The 25,925-nt window shown below is 37.4% G+C and overlaps 1 protein-coding gene across 5 annotated transcripts in view; it reads right to left on the minus strand.

Annotated features, from left to right (window-relative positions):
* Nucleotides 1-25,925, minus strand: part of SCMH1 (Scm polycomb group protein homolog 1) — a 216,212-nt gene that overhangs the window by 112,950 nt on the left and 77,337 nt on the right. For 3 of the 5 annotated variants that reach the window (XM_042246471.2, XM_060397509.1, XM_027968452.3), the window contains 4 exons: nucleotides 23,227-23,295; nucleotides 22,768-22,791; nucleotides 14,154-14,224; nucleotides 7,089-7,323 (listed from right to left, as the gene is read on the minus strand). In XM_042246471.2, the coding sequence (XP_042102405.1) occupies nucleotides 7,089-7,287 (199 nt within the window). In that variant the 5' untranslated portion in view covers nucleotides 7,288-7,323; nucleotides 14,154-14,224; nucleotides 22,768-22,791; nucleotides 23,227-23,295. Of the gene's footprint in view, nucleotides 1-7,088; nucleotides 7,324-14,153; nucleotides 14,225-15,351; nucleotides 15,495-16,808; nucleotides 17,273-21,637; nucleotides 21,837-22,767; nucleotides 22,792-23,226; nucleotides 23,296-25,925 lie in introns of all 5 variants that reach the window. The other 2 variants (XM_060397445.1, XM_015091897.4) reach the window with 2 other exon arrangements.

Raw genomic sequence — 25,925 nt, forward strand, 5'->3', positions numbered from 1 at the left:
AAGACACAAAACATTTCAATCATCATAGAAAAGTTCTGTGGGTGTCACTGACCTACAGCAACTTGTAGGTCATTAAGAAGAATTGAGACTATTTGGTATTCAAGGTTTTCTAGGATTTCCCTGTAAAATAATCTGTACCTAGTGCTTTGATGTAGGTGTTTTGAAAATATTTTTTCTATAGATCTGTTTAAACCTTGTGATGGTCCTAACTAGCTTTTCTGGTTTATTACACTATTGCTCCCTTTGTCATTTCTACTTCTGTATATCTGCTCTAATTGCTTTTTTTCTTTATTAGGCTAACTAGTGGCTTGTACATTTTGTTGATGCTTTCTCCAAAGAACCAGCACTTTGATCTTCTGCTTTTCTATTTTCCACCTCATAAATCTCTTTTTATCTTTATTTTTTCTATTTATTTCTCCTTTGTATTATCTTTGGGTAATAACTTTTTCTAGCTTTCTGAATTGGGAGCTTAAATTTTTAATATTTATCCTTTCATTTTTATTTATGACAGGTATTTAAGGCTATAATTTGTTTTCCAATCACCTCTTTGATTGTATCTCAGACTTCTGATGTGATATTTATTATGACTATGTTTTAGGAATTTTGAAATTTTGGCTTATATATCTGTTTTCCAAACAAAAACTGTTTAAACAAAGAGCTTTAAATTTCAAGGTGGAAGGGTAGTTGCCATGGTATACAGTCTGGTATACATACATAATACACACACACACACACACACGATCTATCTTATTCATTAAAGTCTTCAGCACCTTTACTTTTTGTACTCTTGGCCTGTCTTGAGAGATGTGTGTTAAATACCCTATTAGTGTGTCTGTCTATATCACTTTGTATCTACTGTAATTTCTATCTTATGAATTCTACCATGTCTAAAGGGTTTCCTGGGTGGCTAAGTGGTAAAGGACCTGACTGCAACGCAGGAGATGCGGGTTTGATCCCTGGGTAGGGAAAAATCCCCTGGAGAAGAAAATCACAACCCTTTCCAGTATACTTGCCTGGAAAATCCTATGGACAAAGGAGCCTGGCGGCCTACAGTCCATGGGGTCACAAAGAATCAGACACAACTTAGTGACTAAACAACCACCACCATCACCACCATGTCTGATGACAGAACTGTAACCTCTGCTTATTTAACTTCTATGCAGAGTACATCATGCAAAATGCTGGGCTAGATGAATCACAAGCTGGAATCAAGATTGCTAGGAGAAATATCAACCACCTCAGATACACATATGATACCACTCTAACAGCAGAAAGTGAAGAGGAAATAAAAGGCCTCTTGATGAGGATGAAAGAGGAGAGTGAAAAAGCTGGCTTAAAACTCAACATTCAAAAAACTAAGATCATGGTATCTGGTCCCATCACTTCATGGCAAACAGAAGGGGAAAAGTGGAAACTGTGACAGATTTTATTTGATTGGGCTCTAAATTCACTGAGGATGGTGACTGAAGCCACAAAATTAAAAGACGCTTGTTCCTTGGAAGAATAGCTATGATAAACCTAGACAGGATATTAAAAAGCAGAGACATCACTTTGCTTAACAAGGTCCGTATAGTCAAAACTATGGTTTTTCCAGTAGTCATGTACAGATGTGAGAGTTGGACTGTAAAGAAGGCTGAGCACCAAAGAATTGATGCTTTCAAGCTGTGGTGCTGGAGAAGACTCTTGTGAGTCCCTTGGACTGCAAGGAGATCAAACCAGTCAGTCCTAAAGGAAATCAACCCTGAATAGTCATTGGAAGGACTGATACTGAAAGCTGAAGCTCCAATACTTTGGTCACCTGATGCAAAGAGCTGACTCATTGGAAAAGACCCTGATGCTAGGAAAGACTGAAAGCAAAAGGAGACGCAAGTGGCAGAGTAGGAGATGGTTAGATAGCATCGTTGACTCAGTGGACATGAATATGAGCAAACTCCAAGAGATGGTGGAGGACAGAAGGGTCTAGTGTGTGGCAGTCCACAGGGTCACAGAGAATTGGGACATGACTTTGTGAATGAACAACAACAAACCTCTCCTACTATATTGTTTGAAGTTGCTTCATACATCATTTGTCATCTTTTACTTTTAGCCTTCCCGACTCACTTTCTTTTAGGTATGTCTCCTGTAGAGTGTAAAGTTGGAGTTGACTTTGAGCATCAATCTGAAATGTTTTAACAGGTGAGCTAAATGTAAATATTCATTTACATTCTGTATACTCTGTATAAATTACACGCACCTTTACACTCTGTATAAATTATGTATTTGTTCTCAACTTCAGTATGTTTTATTTACTGCATTTTCCATAGTTCATCTCTTTGTGTCATTTATTTCTTGACCATTTTGTTCTTTTGGTATTAAGAAAGTTTGGGAATTTTGTTTTAGTGGTTATCTTTATACTAACATACTTTATAATGTCCTTAATTCCCCCATTTCCTCATTTAGGCTACTACTATCTGATTTATTGGTTTTAAATGATATCCTTTGACCCCATCTAAAGATATTACAGGAGGAAAGGGACTTGCTTTCTGGTCCCACTGCATTTGCTGGCAGGCTTCTGCAGCCACTCCCATCTCCTTGGTTGCCTGTGTCCCGGAACACTGGACAGTATGTAGTGAAGTATCCAGCGGCCAGCAGCAGCAGCAGCTCCGCCTCCATCACCACCTCCCACCTTAAATGGTTTTGTAAGAGTTTCTACAGAGAGACACACCTTTCCATGAACAGTCTTCTCCACACTATAGAAGGCAAATTTCTAGCAAGTTCCACTGCTGTGGCACTAGTGATTTCTCTCAACCAGTGAGCAACGGCGCCCCCTCCAACACGGCTTACATCTCGGGCCTGAGATGGGGGAAGGGAGACGCTTCCTTGGGCTGTCTATCTCTGCCCCAGTGTAGTGGCTTCTCCTTATGCCAGCTCTTCAACCATTCCTTAGAGTTCTCTGCCTTTTGACTAGCCAATCCCTCACTCCAACTCTCTGTTAGAGTTAACAATTTCATTAAACTATCTGTGTTCCTTCTTCACTGGGACCCAGACTGATACCATACTATTCTACTCTTGTCCCTACCTTTGCTTTTCTTAGATATATCATCTGGTATTTGGATGAAGCTCTTTCCATAATTGATTTAGGAAGGGGCTGGGTCACAATATTTCTTGTGTTCTTGCACACTGAAAACTCTTTCAGTATAATCTCAGCACTTGAAAACACAGTTCATCTAGATATAAACCTGTCTTTTCTTTCCTCAGATTTCTTAAAAACGCTCCTCCATTTATAGTCTTGCTTTGCATTTTAGTGTTGAAAAGTATGATGCAAACCTGACTTTCTTTGCCTTGAAAATAATTTGGCTGTTTTGCTAGAGGCTTAGCTGAATTTTTTTTTATTCATAGAGTATAACTGTTTTACTAGAAAAGGTCTTAGAGTTGACAATTTTCCAGGAATAAGGTAGGCTTTTTCAATATGAAGGTTCAGGTATTTTCCCATTTTTGAAACATTTTCTTACAATTTTTTAATCCTGTTTATCTTCTTTAGGAAATCCAAATATACATGTACACATACATATACCCAGAGGACCTTTTTGACTACATTCTATATCTAACAGTTCCTTTCTGATACTTTAAAACTTTTTTCTTCTAATATTTAGTTTTATTCTCTTGACTGTTTTATTTCTTTTCTCAATATCTCTTATTATATTTTCAGTTGAATATATTGTCCCAATGGGTACCTTGGAACTGAGTCTTCAGTTGAGATTATTTTTCTTTCTTCATTTTTTTCCTTGAGTTTGCACAATTCTGTTTCACATCTTCCTAAATACTGTGCATTTCTAGTCTGACTTACAATTTATGATTCAAGGTATTTTTTTTTTTTGTAGGTGTCAATACTTATTTAATTCAAGATGGGTCACTGTGCAACAGTTTTCCTCTGATTAGTCACTGATTTTTGGCTTAGAATTTTCAGTAGTTAAAATGGTTTTATCTTCTACTTCTGTTTTTCCTCATGTAGAAGTTTTTTTATGGAGGTTGACTGCTGTTTCCCAATGATTTAAAATGTCTTATATTTTCTTGGGCTAGCAAAAAACAGGATGTTCCATTTTGTCAGGGATCTTGGGTTATGAGTTTTCTGTTGGCATAATGAAATGCAGTTTCTTTAGTGGAGCCTGTTTGGGATGCGGTGGGATAGGAAGACCCGAATGTCTTCTGATTTTATGATTCTCTTTGTTTCTGTGTAACTCTAAACGACTACCCATGGCTTCCTTCTTTTCCTTCAATATTATGTCTGTCTCTCCCATGAAGGTAGTTATCAGCCCACAGCTGCTGTCTCTGGTTCCTCACACTTTTAATTTATTCTCTTTCTTTTGATTCTCCACTAGACAACGCTCTAATCAAGTAGCTCTTAGTTCTCTTTCAGTATTTCCCACTCTGGATGGGCCTATCTTTTTCTGGAAGTGATTTTGGCTGTGTTAGGCTCCCATTGCCCTCTGCCTTTTTAATGTAGTTTCTATCTACATAAAACTCTTCATTCTGGGGTGGGTATTAGCTTTACTGGTTTCAGATCTTTATATCAGAACATGTAGGCAACATGTTATTGAAATGTGTGGTATTCTTGACTCCTAGTTATGTTTAGGCATGAGTTATGGGTGGCTTAATTTGCTTTCCTTTTTGAGCTATATGTTTCCGGAGAACTTATGGAAAAATTTTGATGCAGATGGTCACCATTATCCCTGGGAAATTATAGTTTGTAATAGCCTATCAAGATGCTTCTCAACTGTGATTCATAAAATCAGTTGAGAACCTTATGGTACTACACAGCTACAAAAAGGAATGAGAAACATCTCAATACTAAGACGTCGTTTTGAGGACATATTGTTAAATGAAAAAAGTAAGATTGAGAAAAGTATGTATAGTATGTTGTCATTTATATAAGAAGGGAATACATATGTATATATATGTACACACACAGATATATTTGCTTATTTTTTAAAAAATGAAGTATGAACTATTAAAAGAAAGTGGTTACTCTATGGCAGAAGAAAGGGATAAGGTAAAGGGCATATACTGTTTTACAGATTTCAAGAATTATTTATATACATGAGGCCAAAGATGGAACAATTCAAGAATCAACAAGGATAATTAGTGCAATGGAGTGAAAAACATCAAATATGTATGAATCTTTGAGTTTATGATACTGAATACAACAATAGCAATAAGACCAAGTAATTTTGGAGGATAACGGCAATCTAATTTATTATTCTGAAAAGTGGTAAACAAAGAAAAGAATCAAGCATTTAAACTATCTTTCCTGCATGAACTATGCTTCAGGATAACCAAATAGTTGAAAATTTATTTTAATAGACATATTCCATTTAATTTATGTTGGACAGAATGATAATATTAAAATTTTCTATTCTGCAACCAAAATGAATTGATAGGTCTAAATCAGGGGGCAGCAAACTATAGCCAGAAGGCTGGACAACTTGTTTTGTAACTAAAGCTTTACTGGATCACAGCCTTGCCCATTTTTTTAATGTATTGTCTATGACTGTCTTCATATTACAAGGACAAAGCTGACAAGTTACAACGAGAATGCATGGCCTGTGAGCCTGAAATATTTACTATCTGACTCTTTTAGAAAATCTGCCAACCCCTGTCTAGACAACAAGCAGCAATGGCTGCTACATTATAAAATGAGAGACAACCAGACCATATATACTTCTTAATAAATGTAAATATCACTACATATGAAATATTCTTATTGAAAAAAAACTAAACCTTAACCTGATCAAGCCTCTAGATCTAGTTACCAATTTCTAGGAAGAGAGGTCAGAGAAACACGTTAAATGATACCAGAGAGATATAATCAGCAAAATCTAATTGTGGGAAAATTTAAAGAAAATGACTTAGGTTTTTCAACAAATAAATTGCAAGGAAAAAATAAAAGAGAGGAGGAGAACACATAGATTAAAAGAGGTTTAAGGAACATATCACCCAACTGCATATGTTGATTTTATTTGGATCCTGATTCAAAGAAAATGAAATAAAGAGAGGAAGAGAGAGAGAGAGACAGACAGACAATAGGGAAAATTTAAATACTGAGTAAACATTTGTTGATATTAAGGAAGTATTATTTTATTCACATGTGACAATGTTATTATGATTATGCTTTTAAAATATTAACTATGAGAGAGATACATACTAAATATTTAGTGATAAAATGATACTATGTTTAAGCAACTGGGCAGGAGTGGTCAGGGAATGTATATAGCTACTAAGAAAACAAGACTAACTATCAAAGATAAAACATACATGGACTTTCATTCTCTGTATTATTTTTTTCTACTTTTGTATATGTTTGAAATTTTACAAGTAATTTTTTTTAAAGAAGGAAAAGGTTAAATAACCACTTGGGGAGGTCTTTCAAATGACACTTTCCTCTAATGCTCATTTAATTTAGCACAGCCTCCTGAGAGGAACACAGCCTATAAACCATCTCCATCCTCCAGAGAGACTCACTGCAATAGTGACTGATGGTAACTGATGAAATGTGCTAAATCACTCAGGTACACTGACGCTAAAAAAGGTGAATCTGATCTTGAAGAGAAAAATACAGTGGTGTCATTAAAGGAAAATAATGCATTTTACTTAATAATTGATTTAAAGTGAGAAAATTCCAAGGATCAATTGAGAATTCAGGGGAAAGGAGATAAGGGATCTTTATAATAGTCATCCTTTCTAATGGGAGATTTTTCTCTCACTGTCTGTTGTGATTGTAGGATTTGATAAAAGCTCCACGGTTTTTTGAGGCAAGTTCAATGGCAAGACCTTCTTCCATCCTTTTTCTCAGGGTAAATGGGACCTGACAAAGAAGGATGCAGGGTGTGGTTTCCCATTAGAAAAAGAGGAGCTGAAGAGAAGCATGGATATCACAAGTGAATGAAGAATGGAGAGGTCCAGATTTTACAGCTCATCTCATGTTAGGTGGACCTTTTGGACCATACGAAAAAGAAGGGATGGGCAGATGACCCTATGTTTTCTTCTAATACAATGTACAATTTGAGGAAGATAACTAATGGGCTAGGGAGAGCTTGGGTCCAGTTACTCACCCAGAGGGGGCTGCAGCATACCCCCATTCTTCTCACAGTTCCCGATAGGCTGAATTTCAGCTGAGTCAACCAGCCGCCAGAAGTCATTCTTGTTGTCGCTGCCATCAAGGCGAAGGCGGAGGCGAGCGCCTGTCAGTCCAACTACTGTGGCAATACAGGTAGATGTGGTGTTCCTGGGGTCCTGCGCTTCCAATTTCATGCTGATCTTGAACTCGTTGCTTGGAGGTGTGTAGGACTGAGGAGAACAAGCCATGGGGATTAGGCAGACTAAGAATACATGGCATTTTCAGTAAGGATATTAGGCGATGGAACCTGGAAATTTATGCTTTGGATGCAAACTGATTACAGCTGAGTCAGGGAAAACCCTCATGAATTATTTCCTAATACCTAGGAAGGGTCTCATGAAAAAGAAACTCTGAAATGTAAACTGAAGGGAAAAAATTACTTTCCAGTGAAGCATCAAATATTGAGTGACCAGTAAGTAAAGGATAAGAGTATCTCAAATGGTCCTTGCTTAAATGCTGTTTTTTATCCTGTCTTCTCCAATTCCCTAACCCTCCAGGTAGTCTTAATATTTTCTTTGCAGAAATCATCCTATTAAACTATCATATCCTTAGTGTTTCTTCATGGAGTGCTTCAGTATGTCTACCACACAGACTAACCAATGGGAATAGATTTTTTTTTTTTTTTACTTTGACATTAACTTAGAAATCAATTCCTGTTTTTTAAAAACTTTAAAAAAAAAAGTTATAATTGACATACAATGAACTATACACTTAGGTTAAGTACTGACATATGTATACACTCATGACACCACATACATCACAACACTCTGGAAACCATCACCACTATCAAGATAATGAACGTGGACATACTATCAAGTTTTGCATATCCCTTTAAGACCTGTCTAGCCCTTCCCAGATCTCTCTCTCTCCAGGCAAACACTGCTTTACTTTCTATCAGTGTAGACTGTTTTGCATTTTGCATTTCTAGACTTAAAATGGAATCATACAGAATATACTTTTTTTTTTTGGATCTAGTTTCTTTCACTCAGCATAACCATTCTGATATTCACCCATTTGTAGAATGTATCAATAATTCATTTCTTTTTCATTAAGACTCACTTTTAAGAGCAGTTTTAGGTTCACAGAAAAACTGAAAGGAAGATAGATTTCCTATAAACATCCTGCTCCAACACATTCAGTGTCTCCTGTATTTTCAGTATCTCCTAACATAGTGATACATTTATTATAACAGATAAAACTACACTAACATATCATAATAACCCAAAGTCCATTATTTACAGTAAGGTTTTCTCTTGGTGTTGTATACTCTATGAATTTGGTCTAATGGAGACATGTATCTATCATTATAGGATCATACAAAATAGTTTAACTGTACTAAAAATCCTCTGTACCTGGCCTACTCATCCACTCAATCTCTGGCAACCACTGATCTTTTTACTGTCTCCAGAGTTTTGCCTTCTCCAGAATGTCATATAGTTTGAATCACACAGTACATAGCTTTTCCAGACTGGCTTTTTTCTCGTAGTTAAGATGCATTTAAGTTTCCTCTAGGTCTTTTCATGGCTTGATAGCTCATTTCTCTCTAGGGCTGAGTAATACTCCATTGTCTGGCTATACTACAGTTTGTTTATCCATTCACCTACTTAAGAAACATCTTGGTTTCTTCCAAGTTTTGGTGATTATGAATAAAGATGCAATAAAATCCACACACACATATATATACACACACACACACACATACACACAAGTTTTTGTGTGGACATAAAATTTCAGCTTCTTTGGGTAAATATCAAGGAATGCAATTGATGGATCATATGGTAAGAGTATGTTTAGTTTACAAGAAGAGAGATCACCAAACTACCTTATAAGATGTCTGTACCATTCTGCATTCCCACAAGCAATTAATGAGAATTCCTGTTGCTCCACATCCTTGCCTCACACTTGGTGTTATCAGTGTTCTGGGTTTTGGCATTACAATATGTATGCAGTGGTATCTCACTGTTGTTTTAATTTGCATTTCTCTGATAACATATGATGTAGAACGTCTTTTCATGCTTGTCATACGACCGTCTTTGGTGAGATGTCTTAAGATCTTTGATCATTTTTGAGTTATTTTCTTATTTTGAGTTTAAGGTATCTGTATATTTTGGGTCACAGTCCTTTGTCAAACACGTCTTGTAAAAATATTCTCCCCCAGTCTGTGGCTTGTCTTCTCATTCTCTTGACAGTGTCTTTCATATAGTAGAATGTTTTATTTTAATGAAGTTCAACTTATCACTTACTTCTTTCCTGAACTGTGCCTTTGGCTTGCACCTAATAAATTACTGCCACACCTAAGGTCACCTTCAGTTCAGTTCAGTCGTGTCCAACTTTTTGTAACCCCATGGACTGCAGCACACCAGGACTTCCTGTCCATCACCAACTCCTGGAGTTTACGCAAACTCATGTTCATTGAGTTGGTGATGCCATCCAACCATCTCATCCTCTGTCGTCCCCTTCTCCTCCTGCCTTCAATCTTTCCCAGCTCCAGGGTCTTTTCAAATGTCAGTTCTTCGCATCAGGTGGTCAAAGTACTGGAGTTTCAGCTTCAACATCAGTCCTTCCAATGAATATTCAGGACTGATTTCCTTGAGGATGGACTGACTGGTTGATCTCCTTGCTGTCCAAAGGACTCTCAAGAGTCTTCTCCAACACCACAGTTCAAAAGCATCAATTCTTCAGCTCTCAGCTTTCTTTATAGTCCAACACTCACATCATATACATGACTACTGGAAAAACCATAGCTTTGACTAGATGGACCTCTGTTGGCAAAGTAATGTCTCTGCTTTATAATATGCTGTCTAAGTTGGTCATAACTTTTTTCCCAAGGAGTAAGCATCTTTTAATTTCATGGCTGCAGTCACTATCTGCAGTGATTTTGGAGCCCCCCAAAATAAAGTCTGTCACTGTTTCCACTGTTTCCCCATCAATGTCCCATGAAGTGATTGGACCGGATGCCATGATCTTAGTTTTCTGAATGTTGAGCTTTAAGCCAACTTTTTCACTCTCCTCTTTCACTTTCATCAAGAGGCTTTTTAGTTTCTCTTCACTTTCTGTCATAAGGATGGTGTCATCTGCATATCTGAGGTTATTGATATTTCTCCCCGCTATTTTGATTCCAGCTTGTGCTTCCTCCTGGAGAAGGAAATGGCAACCCACTCCAGTATTCTTGCTTGGAGAATCCCATGGAGGGAGGAGCCTGGTAGGCTACAGTCCATGGGGTCACAAAGAGTTGGACACAACTTAGTGACTTCACTTGTGCTTCCTCCAGCCCAGCATTTCTCATGATGTACTCTGCATAGAAGTTAAATAAGCAGGGTGACAATATACAGCCTTGACGTACTCCTTTTCCTATTTGGAACCAGTCTGTTGTTGTTCCATGTCAAGTTCTAACTGTTGCTTCCTGACCTGCATACAGGTTTCTCAAGAGGCAGGTCAGGTGGTCTGGTATTCCCATCTCTTTCAGAATTTTCCACAGTTTGTGGTGATCCACACAGTCAATGACTTTGGCATAGTCAATAAAGCAGAAATACATGTTTTTTTTTTCTGGAGTTCTCTTGCTTTTTTGATGACCCAACAGATGTTGGCAATTTGATCTCTGGTTCCTCTGTCTTTTCTAAATCCACCTTGAGCATCTGGAAGTTCATGGTTCATGTACTGTTGAAGCCTGGCTTGGAGAATTTTGAGCATTACTTTACTAGGGTGTGAGATGAGTTTGAGCATTCTTTGGCATTGCCTTTCTTTGGGATTGCAATGAAATCTGACATATTCCATCTTAGTCTTCTCCTATGCTAACTTCTAGGAATTTAGTTTTGTGTTTTAGTTAGGTGTGTGGTCTGTTTTGAATTAATTTTTTTGAAGGGTGTTAAGCTCTGTATCTATCATCTTTTGATTCATGTAAGGACTGTGTGACCTTTTTCATGATGAAATTACTATATTTTTATCTGATAATACCCTTTGCCTCTGAAATATACTTTGATATTAATATGCTATTTCAGCTTTATTATAATTTTTGATTCTTTTACTTTTAACCTGTTTGTGTCTTTACATTTAAAGTATAATTGCTTGCAGGCAGTATATAATTGGGTCTTACTTTTTATCCAATATGACAATCTCAGTTTGTTAACTGAGGAATTTAGATAATTTATAATTGGATTATTGATATGGCTGGATTTAAATCTACCATTCTGCTGTTTTCTATTATTTTCGTGGATGCTTTGGGGCTTAAACATATTTAAATTATCAGTCTATCTTCAAGTAATATTATACTACTTCATGTATAAGAATTTTATAATAGGCTACTTAAATTTCTCTCCCTTAAGTTATTGTTGTTATACATTTTTACTAATCCATTTTATTATATCTACAATACAATGTTATTCAATTATCTTTTATAGAGGCTTAATAAGAAATAACATTTTAAGTATTTACCCTTGTAATTATCATTTCTAGTAACTTTCATTCCTTTGTGTAGATCTGTATTTCTATCTGGTAATATTTTCCTTCTGCATGACGGACTCTAACATTTGTAAGAGTGAGTTTGCTGCTGCTGCTAAGCTGCTTCAGTCGTGTCCGACTCTGTGCGACCCCAGAGACGGCAGCCCACCAGGCTCCCCCGTCCCTGGGATTCTCCAGGCAAGAACACTGGAGTGGGTTGCCATTTCCTTCTCCAATGCATGAAAGTGAAAAGTGAAAGTAAAGTTGCTCAGTCGTGTCCGACTCTTGGCGACCCCATGGACTGCAGCCTACCAGGCTCCTCCATCCATGGGATTTTCCAGGCAAGAGTACTGGAGTAGGGTGCCACCGCCTTCTTCAAAGAGTGAGTTTACTAGTGATGAATTCCTTCAGTTTTTATGCATCTGAAAATAACTATTTTTCCTTCATTTTGGAAGATCTTTTCGCTGGATATAAAATTCATGGATGATAGTTTTCTTTTGATACTTTGAAGATTTTATTTAACTTTCTTCTTGTTTGCATTATTTCAAGAAAATATAATGTCATTCTTATCTTAGTTTTCCTGCACATAAAGTGTCTTTTTTCCTCTGGCTGCTTTGAAGATGTTCTCTATCACTAGTTTTGATAATTTATGACATGCCTTAGTATAATTTTATTCATGTCTTTTTTTTAAGGAGATTCATTTAGCTTTCTGAATCTGGAGATTTTTAGTTTTCCTCAACTGAACAACTTTGCCATTTTATCTTCAAATGCTTTCCAGTTCTCCATCTCTTTTCTTTTGGATAGTCTAATTACATGGTCTATGATGTTATCCCATGCTTCACTGATCCATTTTTCATATTTTTAAAATACTTTTTTTCTGTGTGTTTCATTTTAGGTATCTTCTACTGCTATGTTTTTATATTTACTCATCTTTTCTTCCACCATTAATCCCATCTAGTGCATTTTTCATTTTGCTCAATGTCTTTTTTTATATACTTCAAGTCTCTGCTTAACTTTCAAACATATAGAACATAATTAAAATAACTGTTTTAATGTTTTAATCTGCTATTCTAAGATCTGCAAAGGTTCTAAGTCTGTTTCAATTGGTTGATTAGTCTGTGCATTATTAGTTATGCTTTCCTGCCTCCTTATACACCTGAGAATCTTTGACTAGATGCCAGGTACTTGACTTTTACCTGTTAGGTGCTGGATATTTTTGCATTCTCTTCTTGTGCTGTGTTCCCAGATGAAGTTAATTTACTTGGAAATAATTTAATCACACTGAGTCTTGCTTTTTAGTTTGTTAGGCAGATTCAAAGCATGCTCATCCTAAGGCTAATCATTTCCCACTACTGAGCAGGATCTTCCCAACTATTCCACATGAATTATGAGATTTTCCAGTCTAGCTGGTGGAATCAGGCACTATTCCCAGTCTTGTGTGAGCACTAGGCTCTATCCTTTTACTATCCTTTAATCCTTTCAGACAGTGTTTCCCTTGGCTTTGGATGCTCACATGCATATACAGAGCAACAGTACTTTGATGAATACTTGAAGGGGGTTCTCTGCAGTTTTCTTTCTGTGCCCCATTCTCTTCTCTGGTACTCTGTCCTGCAGATTCTATCCCTGGGTTCTCAGTTCCATCTCCCTAATTTGATAGGGAATCTCTCAGGCTTAGTCTGGGTTCTCTTTCCCTGGGCCATGGTTTCAAACTATTGTAAAGCAGTAAATCATAAGAGGCTCAACTCATTTGTTTTTTTATCTCTCAGAGATCACTGTTCTTGGCTGCCTGATCTTCAGTAACTTGAAAACCATTATTTCATATATTTTGTCTTTTAAAATTATTTCAGGTAGAAATATGAATTCAGTTCCTATTATTTCAGATGAGCAAAGTCCTATTTTGTGCTTTTATTTAGATAACATTCAAACTCAAAGTGAAATGTTGACAGTTTGTGGAAACAACAATTGAATACTAAGAAGGAGGGAGATATAAACCGTTTCCTGATGTGCAGCTCTATTTAGCAGCAGTAGCCATCTCTGCTTACTACCTTCATCATGTACTGATAGTCAACATCATCTGTGCATTGTATGGGGAACTTAATCCTACGTGGGAAGCTCTAAATGACCTCCAATGAACTCCTAACATACTCCACAATGGGATTCAATGCCAACATTTTTATGGAAAGATAAGATTGTGGCAGGGGAGCTGAATTCAGAGATATGAATACTGCTCCACTCTCAAGAGCTGTCTAAGGGCTATAACTCTGTTTCCTATCTGCCTGAACTAAGAGCTGTAGTAAAAATTAGCAACTGTTTTCAGTAACACAGAATATCTTCAAGGAGGTGAAGAAGGAAAAGGTGTTACTTGGGAAATTGGGGGAGAATTGGGGAGAATGTTTAAAACTCACAGCTGAGTTTTAAGTCTTGAAGTTATATTCTTCCCATAGAAGTTTATTCTGGGGACTTTAGGTGAGAAGCCCAAAGGTTCCCACTTCATGTTTTGCTTGTCTAAGGACCAGAAAAACTACTTGCCTCCCACCTTCTAAAGATGCTGAGAATCAATTACCTGCTTGAAGCAATGGATAGGCGCTGGGACTGAACATGTTTCTTTTAGGTATTTGTCCCAGGTAAAATGACCTGCAAAGGAAATAAAAATCTCTATCACAGTCAACTTCCTAAAAATGCTTTCAAGATGTAATCTACCCTAAACATTAGGCTATTTTCAGACTTGTTTGGAGCATAAGAAAACTTACACGGCCCTGTTTGGACTCAAAGAAGTATATTAGGGGAAGAACTGAGATGACCTGAGTGGATCATTTTAGATCAGTGATTTTTGAATCACCGTCTAGATGACCTAAGGAATATTTCAAGCCAGTCTTTAAAATGATCCAAAATGTTACACCAAGTCATACCAGTGTCTCAAAGAAGTATTCAGGAAGCTCATGGAAAACAGAACAGAAGAGGCACAAAGTGGGTGGGAAGATTCCTTCTGAACAATCTGACTCCTGTAAAGGTCCCTTATTGCCATCAAATAACTGATTTTAACACCCAACGTGGCAGAATCCCACCATCTCAGCTCAGAAAGAAAAAAGAAGAAGCTATCTTGAGACCATGGGTAAGAGGAGTTGTTGGTGGCAGGAAAAGCCAGAATGAGATTATACTTGAATCCTCACTCTAAAAGATGTTTCTCTCTCACCCACCTCAACCCTCTCCTATTCCAGTCACCGTCGCATTGCTCTGAGGTGCAAAATGACCAAGGTTTGTTAATTTAGAGAAAAGTAGATCCTCAGTAGCATTTCTAATGACAGTAGTTAAGAATAAGTTGGCAAATTTACAGAATCTTTGTAGCCTCTTGAAGTGGCCCTTGTGAAGTCGCTCAGTCGTGTCTGACTCTTTACGAAGCCACGGACTGTAGCCTACCAGGTTCCTCCGTCCATGGGATTCTCCAGGCAAGAGTACTGGAGTGGGTTGCCATTTCCTTCTCCAGGGGATCTTCCCGACCCAGGAATCGAACTCTGGTCTCCTGCATTCCAGGCACACACTTTAACCTCTGAGCCACCAGGGAATGCTGAAGTGGCCCTTAAGGTCTCTCAAAGTTTGAGGAACACTGTGCTAGAGAAATAATCTTTAAGGTGACAGTGACCTGGGTCAGGGAAAACATTTTAAAGGATAGGTTATTAAACACATATCTTACTGAACCACAAAAGATTACCAGGTTCATTATTAAAGGTTAAATCAATTACAAATATCCCCCTAATACCCACCTAGAGGTGACCCCATGATGGAGCAGGTAAGGTCCCAGAGACTTTCACAAGCTAAAACACTGTAGCAAACCAGCATTTCTTGAAGTTTCCTCTGCAGTGGAGCAGCACAGGGCCCCTTTGGGCCATGAAAAAAGCACTAGATGCTGGGAATAAAAATGAGTCATGGAATGATGAAATCTCAGTCACTCCAAAGATGATGCCAAGACTTTATACTCTATTGACTTTATAGCTTCTGTTTTAAAACTGGTTCCTTTCCCACAATCCTAACCAAGCCAAATAGATTTGGCCAGAAATCACAGTCAGTTCTGAACTGTTTAATGAACTGGCTGATGACTGCGTGTGTGCATGCTAAGTTGCTTTAGTCCTGTTGGACTCTTTGCAACCCTATGGACTGGTGCCTGCCAGGCTCCTCTGTCCGTGGGATTCTCCAGCAATAATACTGGAGTGGATTGCCATGCCTTCTTCCAGGGGATCTTCCTGACCCAGGGATTGAACCCTAGTCTCTTGCATTGGCAAGGACATTCTTTAGCACCAGCGCCACCTGGTAGCCATCCCCTTCAGTCAATAAATAATTAATCATTTTGAATAGACAGTCAAGGGTAAATGAGGTGAGTATTTCCTTAAGTCAAGATTTAAATAGCTTATTAGAATTTAATAAAGAGTTTGCTCTTAGCCGAGATAGCTTTTAAAGCAAAGAGTTTCATCACTATTGGCTGTTAGAAAAAGAAAACATCAAGAATTATTATTCCATTCTTGCAAATTAATAAGTCAAATAGTAAGTCTTGGATTTGACTAGGCTGCACCTCTTGAACTCGAACACGTACAGCAGTTCTACCCACTAGAACTTTCTCTGATAACAGACATGTTCTGCATCTATGCTGACCAGTAAGATAGCCAATAGCCACATGCCACTATTGAACATGTGAAGTGTGGCTAGTGTGAGTGAGAAATTAGATTTTAAATGGTATTTAACTTTAATGTAAATTTAAATACCTATATGGGGATTACTGTAGAAGGCAGTACGGAAGAAGTTAGGTCAGTTCTGAGTTGCTTGTTACTGTTTTGAGTTCTGACCAAAAACACCCAAGAGACTTTGGCTTTAAGATGTAATTACAGCAGCATCAGGGTACCAAAATAATTAGGGTATTATAGTTCTATATTACACATAACAACTATGGTAGTCAATTCCTATTACATAGATTAAGAAATCCCACATCTTCCCATTTACTATCAACTGAAAGAAAAAGAACCTCTTTGTTAAAAGCAGTTTATCCACTGAGGGTTCACTAGCTTCAACCATACCTAGATTAGTATTTTTTCTTAAATTTGACTGCTTAGGCTGTTTATTGTTTACTATCAATCAGGTAAGCTGCAAAATAAGTTAATTTTTATGGACTCACTAAGAATATCTGAGCACCTATTATAATGCTCATAATGAAGCCAAACATCAAACCTACCACACTGCCGAGCACTAAAAACACCACAAGAGGAGTAGGCCAGGCAACAAAGTATAGATCGGGGCTGGCAAATTTTCTGTAAGGGACCAGACAGAAAAAATTTTACTCTTTGTAGGCCATTTGGTCTCTGTCACAAATACTGAACTTGTACATGGTAGCATGAAAACAGCCACAGGCAATATGTAAATGAGTGAGCATGGCTGTGTTTCACTAAAACTTTATTTATAAAAACTGGCAGTGGGTTGCATTTGGCCCCTAAATAGCAGTCTGTCAAGTCTTGGGATATAATATCATTCTCAAATGCTACTTACCATAAAAATATACTAAATAATTTTTCTAACTTCTTTTCACAGTTCTGAGACCATCTTCAGAGGTTCTCATTCAGTAATCTCTTGAGTGTGGTCTGAGAATCTGTATTTTCAACGCCTTCCTAGGTAATACTGATTAAATTCCATGCCTAGAAACTAATGGGATAATTAAAAGAATGTGATGTTTAGAGTTAGAAGATGGTGGTTGAAGTCCTGTTTCTATAGTTAACTGCTACTGCTACTGCTGCTAAGTCGCTTCAGTTGTGTCCGACTCTGAGTGACCCCACAGACAGTAGCCCGCCAGGCTCCTCTGTCCCTGGGATTCTTCAGGCAAGAATACTGGAGTGGGTTGCCATTTCCTTCTCCAACGCATGCATGCATGCTAAGTCACTTCAGTCGTGTCTGACTCTGTGCAACCCCATGGACAGCAGCCCACCAGGCTCCTCTATCCACAGGATTCTCTAGGCAAAAATACTGGAGTGGGTTGCCATTTCCTATCTTGAATAAACTACTTAATCCTTCCAAGCATCAGTTCATTTATCTGAAAGAGACATAATATCCCATAAGATTATACACACACTCCTTCATTCAATAAATACTTATTAACCTCCTTCCAAGTGCAAAAGCACAGTGCTAAATATCAGGGGAACAAGATAGACATGGCTCTGGAATTCATGGAGCCTACAGTTTAGAGATAAGCAAAAGTAGTAAATTAAGTAATAATACAAATAATCTGCCACAATTATGATAAATTTAAGTTAATGAGGTAGTACAGATTGCCTTGAGAATGCAGAACAGGGAAATCTAATTCATACTTGGGTCAAGATTACTGTGAAGACTGACATTAATAACTAGTATAGTACTTTGAAATTTCTGGAGTGATTTCAATTATTCATTCAAATGATGTTTGAGTATCCTGTATGTGCCAGGCACTTCTTCTGAATGCTAGGATAAGGCAGGAAGTCCCTGCCCTTGTGGAATTTACATTCCAGTGCATAATGAGGCACAATTAACACAAAGTCAAATAAATAAGGTAGTAAATGGTAAGTATTTGAAGGACATTAAAATAATGATATGTGACAGAGACTGGGAATCATCTTAGATGGTGAAATTACAGACAGATGCTCTAGGCAGGAAACATTTGGGCTGAAACCTTATAGATGAGAGACAGTCATCTCATTTATACTGCTGAATAATACTTAAGAAAGTATTTTATAAACTCTAACATGACAGTTATGTCTATTATTAGGAAATAAGATTGGCTTAAAACTCAACATTCAAAAAACTAAGGTTATGGCATCCGGTCCCATCACTTCATGGCAAATAGATGGAGAAACAACTGAAACAATGAGAGACTTTATTTTTTGGGGCTCCAAAATCACCACAGACGGTGACTGCAGCCATGAAATTAAAAGATGCTTGCTCCTTGGAAGAAAAGCTATGGCAAACCTAGACAGCATATTAAAAAGCAGAAATATTACTTTGCCAACAAAGGTCCATCTAGTCAAAGCTATGGCCTTTCCAGTAGTCATGTATAAGAGTTGGCCAATAAGGAAGGCTGAGCTCCAAAGAATTGATGCTTTCAACTGTGGTGCTGGAGAGGACTCTTAAGAATCCCTTGGACTGCAAGATCAAACCATCCAATCCTAAAGGAAATCAACCCTGAATATTCATTGGAAGGACTGATGTTGAAGCTGAAGATCCAATACTTCGGCCACCTGATGCGAAAAACCAACTCATTAGAAAAGACGCCGATGCTAGGAAAGATCGAAGGCAGGAGGACGGCATCACCACTTCAATGGAGATGAGTCTGAGCAAGCTAGGGGAGATGGCGAAGGGCAGGGAAGCCTGGCGTGCTGCAGTCCATGGGGTTGCAAAGAGTCAGACATGAATGAGCGAGTGAACAACAACAACAAAGATTGCTGCCCTGATGGGATTTAAAACTACATACAAATACTTTAAAAATTAACAGTTCTCTAAATTGTAAAACACAAAAGATCCACCAGTTGAACGCATGAATTCCTTTCTCTAATATTCACTCATTCAACAAATATTTACTGTGCAACTACTATATGCCAAGCTCAATTCCAGGCACAGGTGATACACAGCAAAGAACGAAACAGCCAAAATCTCTGCCCACATGGAGCTTACATTTTAAGAGGGAAGAGACACAATAAATAAATAAACATAATTCAATTGATCCAGAAAGTTACAGAGAAACCACATAATAACTGTACAATTTCTGGCCCTTTTCAAATAAGGAAAAAATAAAGCAAGGTAGGAGAGGAAAAGAGTGCTGAGAGTATGTATGCTATTTTAGGAAGGATGGTCAAGAAAGGGATCTTGATGAGGTGATATAAAAGCTGAGACCTGAATGGTCCCTCCAGCCTCTAGTTAAATAATTCCAATGATGAGAAATTTATTATTCAGCTATGGTTCAACAGCACAAATGGATTATTTTAACCATTAGAATCAGCCAAAGTTTACCTTCTTCTAAATCTTTACCTACTGACATTAGACATAATATACCTAATCCCCTAAATATGTCCCAAATCCCTCAACGGCTCCTAATTTAAAATGGTTACCTCAGGCATTTCCATTCATGCTGGCTACTGTTCTGTCCACATTCCTCTACAAGAACTCTATTTAGTTCCATCTCAAGTGTGGAACCCAAATCCTTTAGAGCAATGAAGACAGAAAGAGTCTGTATTTTTGGCCATGCTGTGCAGCATGCGGGGTCTTAGTTCCCCAACCAGGGATTGAACCTGTGCCCCTGATTTGGAAGCTCAGAGTCTAAACCGTGGACTGCCAGAGAAGTCCATTTTATGAACTTTAAAAACCTTCACTGTTTAACCCAGTACCTGAAACTTGAGAGAGGCACCATAAAAGTTTGAAAAGTGAGTGAATGAAAAGAAGCAAGCCAGTAATGGTCCTACTCTTTTCTGGACTAGTGAAATCACACCTGGGAAATTAAACATTATGGGAACTAGTCCTTGAGAGGGACAGAACAAAGCAACACCTAAATGGTGACCCAAATGATCAAGAGAAACAAAACCATGTCACATGAGGACCAGCTAAATGAAGAAGCAACATTTAGCATGAAAGTCTTAAAGCCATTTCTTTATCCATCCATCCAACAAGTATTTATAGTGTGGATCAAGGAACAGTGCTGGAGATACAATCATGATCAAAATATTGTCTTGCCTTAACAAAGCTTCAACTTAAGGCTTCCAAGTTAAAATGTAAAAGGATAAGCAAGGAGTTAGCCAAAGAGAGACCTGTTGTTTCAGACAGAAAGAAAAGCATGTATGAGGGCCCAGAAATGAAAAAAAGCAGTTCTTAAACCTGAATCTTTCAGTATGGCTACAGGGTAGATAAAAATGGTTTAGAAAAGAGGTTGTCAATAAAAGCAGTGTTTGGGTTTCAGAGTCTCATATGCAACACTAAGGAGAAGAGGAAGCACAAAAGGGTTTATAAGAAAAAGCATCCTGTCTACAATGTGAAGAACAGACTGGAGGAGGGTAAGGCTGGAGGCAGGAAGCTTTTTTATTAGAAAGCTTTTCTAATAAACTAGCTATGAGATGATGGTTGCTTAAACTAGGAAATGTAACAGAATGGCAGTGAGAAAGCAGTCCTTAGAGCTGCTTTCAAATAACTAGAGGCTGGTCAGAGAAAACCTGGCTAAACCTATACATATGGCTCTGAAAGTTATAAGTAGGACTAATAGAAATGACAAAGAAACAGATTTTGGCCCCAAAAATATTTGTTTAAACATGAGTGACTTGGTTGAGGAGGTTTTAAGTCCCTAACAACTTTGGGGAAAGTTCAGGACAAGACATTTTACAAGAAATAAAAAATGTTGGAATTTTGAAATTAAGGCCAAGGTAGATTTTTCAAGGCCTCTTCCAAACTCTGAGACTCTAAAAATCTACTGAATTTTCTTTCAGTATGGTATTTTAGGCTACTCTCTATGCCTGATGGACAAACTGAAATGCCCAAGATTACTTTATCAGAGACTCTGCCTGGCTTCACTACCTCTACTCCCACAACAAAAAACATACTTTCACATTTTAACATCATTTTATGTAAATATTTTAAACTGAATATCCACTTTTCACAATTCTGTCAACAAAACAGGTTGTTTACAACATACCTTAAATATCACTGAACTAGAACTGTTATCATCATTCACATTAGCAACAAATCCCCAAACTGCAGCAGCTATCACTGAGTACCTTCTGTTTGTCTGCACCATGCCACACTATGTTCAATATTTCCCCTGTTAATTATAACCCAAAAAGTAGGTTTTATTCTCATCTTAAAGATGAGGAAATGGACTCAGAAAGATCAAGTATTTTTTCTGAAGTCACAAAACTGGTTAGTGAGGAAAAGGAATATGAACCCTGTCTTATGCCATGCTTTTTAAACCACATACCAGTACCTTAGAAAGCATGAGCAAAGTTTTAAGGAAAAATAAAAAGTGACGATCATTTATTGTTTATCAAGTATCAGGCCCTTTACCTGCATTATTTCATTTCATTCATTTCTTCAGCTCATAATCATAGAATGCTTCACTTCAAAGAATGTCACAAGATTTGACTTAAAAGGCTGAGGATAGTTGCTGAACAAATGAAAATAATAATCCTCCAAAGTTGAAAAGTATTTGAGAGTTTTTAAGATGTTTTCACATCCATTAGTTCATATAATCTTCTTAATAACCCTGTGAAGTAGGTAGAAAGGGATTATTATCCCCATTAACAAATCAGAAAACCAAGGATTAGTGTCACAAACTTACTAAATGGCAAAGTTGGCCTTCAAAGAATCCAGGAATTCTGACTTCTAGTCTAGTGTTCTACTACTTTACATCACCATCTTTGTCAGTGGGCCATGAAAGTAATATGTTGTCAGAAGAAAAGGAAAGAGGGAGCAAATGGAAAATGATGATAATAGGACTGAACACAGGAAGTTGCGGTAACAAAATATGTAAAAATACTTCAACAAAAACTGATAAAGGTATCAGGATATCAATATTTAAATAAAATGCAGGATTTTAAAGAATGCTTAAGAAGTTAAGACTGACATTTACGTAGGAACTTGGAAAGCTGACTGAAAAATATTGCCATTAGTTTCATTTCTGAAATCCTAGTCCTAAAGTACACTATTCAGGGATGAAAACCAAATGCAGTACCAGGCTGACTCCTGTTATTTGACATCTTAATATTTTGGTTTTTATTTAGTTAAAAAAAAACTTATAAAATCTTTAGGTTTAATTTCAGTTCAATATATCTCATGAATAATTTCTTTTGGGAAAATGCCATCAAACTCTGATTTACGGACAAAGGGGCTTTGTTTTAGCTCTAGATTTAATGAATTAATAAGAAGTAACTTGCAGTTTGGTTTCACTTCCCATTCCTTATTGTACTCATGTAATTAACCACCCTTTTCCCTTTCGTTAGCTTAGTCTGTGGCCTCCTGATAAGGAAGTCTGACAGGACAGCAAAGGAGAACTGCATGGGCTCATTAGGCAGACAAGAGCACAGGATTCACGAGCTCATGAGACAAAGACACATGGAATTCTTTTCCTAGTTACTATCTAATCCCTGGCTCAGTGATTTCCCATATTTAACAGAAACACAAGAAAAATATCTTACCTAGCTCCAGGATGTCGGTAGTTTCTATTAAAGAAAAAAATGTTACAACATAAGTCATCATGAAAAACACACCAAAATGACAGAACAGTGAGATTCTGGGGTAAAATGAGGGCTTGACAGTTTGTATAGTTCAATTCTCTCATTTTAGAAGATACTAAGTTTATTACTAGTAGTTGCGGAAGTATACCACTCAATTCTGCCTTATTAAAAACTGGATATCCAGAGAGGCTAAATACCTGTACCTAAAGCTAATCTGGGATTGTCTGAACTCACAATCTAAATTTCCTGATTTCATGCTCAAACCAATGTATATTGCTTTTGACAGATACCTCTACAAATTATATTTGCCTGTGTTTTAACCTGTGAGTTCTTGGTATACTCAGACCTCCAAAAAAAGAGGCTTTGTGTTAAGAGAGTCAAATTAAATTTTTCTATGCTAAATACAGCTTTTTTTCTTACCTTGATATTGGGATGCAGACTCTGATAGATGACCATATTTATGTTTTCTAACATCATTCCAGTCTATTACTGCAGGAAGAGAGAAAACAGTCATGTGGAAAGAAAGTAAAAGTTTCAGTACTTCTCCAATTTAGCAGTATATTGCGACAGTTTTTGCTAAAGTAATCTACTTTTGAGATTCTAGTCTAAGGAAATAACCCAAAGTCTAGAGAAAGAGATTTCATTCAAAAAACTTTAGTGTTCTTTATAATAACAAAAAGTTGGGGTGGAAGGGGTGCTTAGATGTTCAACACAGAAGACTGATTAAGATACTGAAATACATTTGTTATTTGACAAAGTATTTTGCAGCTGTTAAATTTTTACAAGTCTAAGTGGGAGAATGTTTGAGTTAATGTTATCTGGTAAGATAAAGGATTAAAAAATATATGCAAGGAATAACCACAATTACATAAAAAACTGAAAGACAAAGAACACCTATGTTACAGGCTGCATTGTGTTCTCCCAGAATTCATACTGAAGTAATCATTTCTCAGTACTTCAGGCGACTTTGGAAGTAGGGTCTATGAAGAAATAAGTAAGTTAAAATGAGATCTAATTTTAGAGTGGACTCTAATCCAACATGACTGGTGCCCTTATAAGAGGAGGAAACTCTGGACACAGACAATGGCCGGGAAAAGACTATGTGAAGGCACAGGGAGAAGACAGACATTTACAGGCCAAAGGGAAAAACAGCCCTGCTGACATCTTGCTCTTGCTCTTGTAGCCTCCAGAACTGTGAGAAAATGTCTGTTGTTTAAATCACCCAGTCTGTAGCCTTTGTTATAGAAGGTCTATCTAGTAAACTAAAACAACCCTTAAAATTATCACTAGAAAAAAAAGAAGTAAACAAAGCAAAGATAAACAACTGGTTATCTTTGGGTGGTGGTACTGTTTTTCTCCCCTTTCTAATTTCAAATATTTTCACATTTTTTTTTATACAGAGTACCAGTTCAGTTCAGTCGCTCAGTCATGTCCGACTCTTTGGGAGCTCATGAACCACAGCACGCCAGGTCTCCCTGTCCATCACCAACTCCTGGAGTCCACCCAAACCCTTGTCCATCGAGTCGGAGATGCCATCCAACCATCTCATCTTCTGTTGTCCCCTTCTCCTCCTGCCCTCAATCTTTCCCAGCATCAGGGTCATTACTTATATAATAGAAATATATTTTCCTTGCTTAAAAATTCAGATTCATCTACTGACCCCAGTACTTTCTTACCATTATTTACCCATCTTCTTTACCACTGAATGGTATCACTTTTTTAAAACCATTATTTACCCATCTATCCACTTCTCTTCTTACTCAGCTCAGATTTATGGTCCCTCACTAAAATCACTCCCTGACCACGTCTTCAACTCCTTCACACCTGCTCTTGTTTTTTTTTTTTTTTTTCTGTTAAACTTGACTACTAAAGCCTCAACTCTAACTTGGCTAAAACCACTTATCTGCCTGTATCACGCCTACCCCAACAGATCACAAGTGCTAAAGAAAAACAAGTGGAACCTTACTGGTCTCACCATAAACTCATGGCTACAATCTCAATGCTAATTATCACTGTCTAGGAATCAAACCACATTTCCCTACCATGCTTCCTTTTCTCCTTTCCAAAAATATAAATTCATGTATTCTTCTCTCTAATGCTGAAGAAGCTGAAGTTGAACAATTCTATGAAGATCTACAAGATTTTTTAGAACTCATACCAAAAAAAGATGTCCTTTTTATCACAGGGGACTAGAATGCAAAAGTAGGAAGTCAAAAAATACCTGAAATAACAGGCAAGTTTGGCCTTGGAGTACAAAAATGAAGCAGGGCAAAGGCTAACAGAGTTTTGTTACAACAAACACCCTCTTCCATGAACAAAAGAAACGACTATACATGGACATCACCAGGTGGTCAGTACCAAAATCTGATTTTATTTACTCTTTTTGCAGTCGAAGATGGTGTAGCTCTATACAGTCAGCAAAAAAAAAAAAAAAAAAGAAAAAGAAAAAAGAAAAAAAGAAAGAAAGAACTGGAGCTGACTGTGGCTCAAATCATCAGCTCCTTATTGCAAAATTCAGGTTCAAGTTGAGAAAGTAGGGAAAACCACTAGGCCATTCAATTATGACCTAAATCAAATCCTTTATGATTACACAGTAGAGATGATGAACAGATTCAAGGGACCAGATCTGGCAGACAGACTGCCTGAAGAACTATGGATGGAGGTTCGTAACACTGTGCAGGAGGTGATGACCAAAACCATCCCCAAGAAAAAGAAATGAAAGAAGGCAAAGTGGTTGTCTGAGGAGGCCTTACAAACAGCTGAGAAAGGAGGAGAAGCAAAGGACAAAGGAGAAAGGTAAAGAGAAATCCTTTAGAGTTTAGAGGGTAAAGAATGCAGAGTTGCAGAGAATAGCAAGGAGAAATTAAAATAAAAAGGCTTCTTAAGTGACCAATGCAAAGAAACAGAGGAAAACAACAGATTGGGAAAGACTAGCAATCTCTTTAAGAAAACTGGAGATACCAAGGGAACGTTTCAGGCACAATAAAGGACAAAAACAGCAAGGACATAGCAGGAGCAGAAGATGGTAAGAAAAGGTGGCAAGAATACACTGTACAAATTAAGAACTGTACAAAAAAGCTCTTAACGACGCAATGAAACATGATTATGTGGTCACTCAC

This window comes from Ovis aries, chromosome 1 (assembly GCF_016772045.2).
Source record: "Ovis aries strain OAR_USU_Benz2616 breed Rambouillet chromosome 1, ARS-UI_Ramb_v3.0, whole genome shotgun sequence".
In the NCBI taxonomy this organism is placed as follows: domain Eukaryota; kingdom Metazoa; phylum Chordata; class Mammalia; order Artiodactyla; family Bovidae; genus Ovis; species Ovis aries.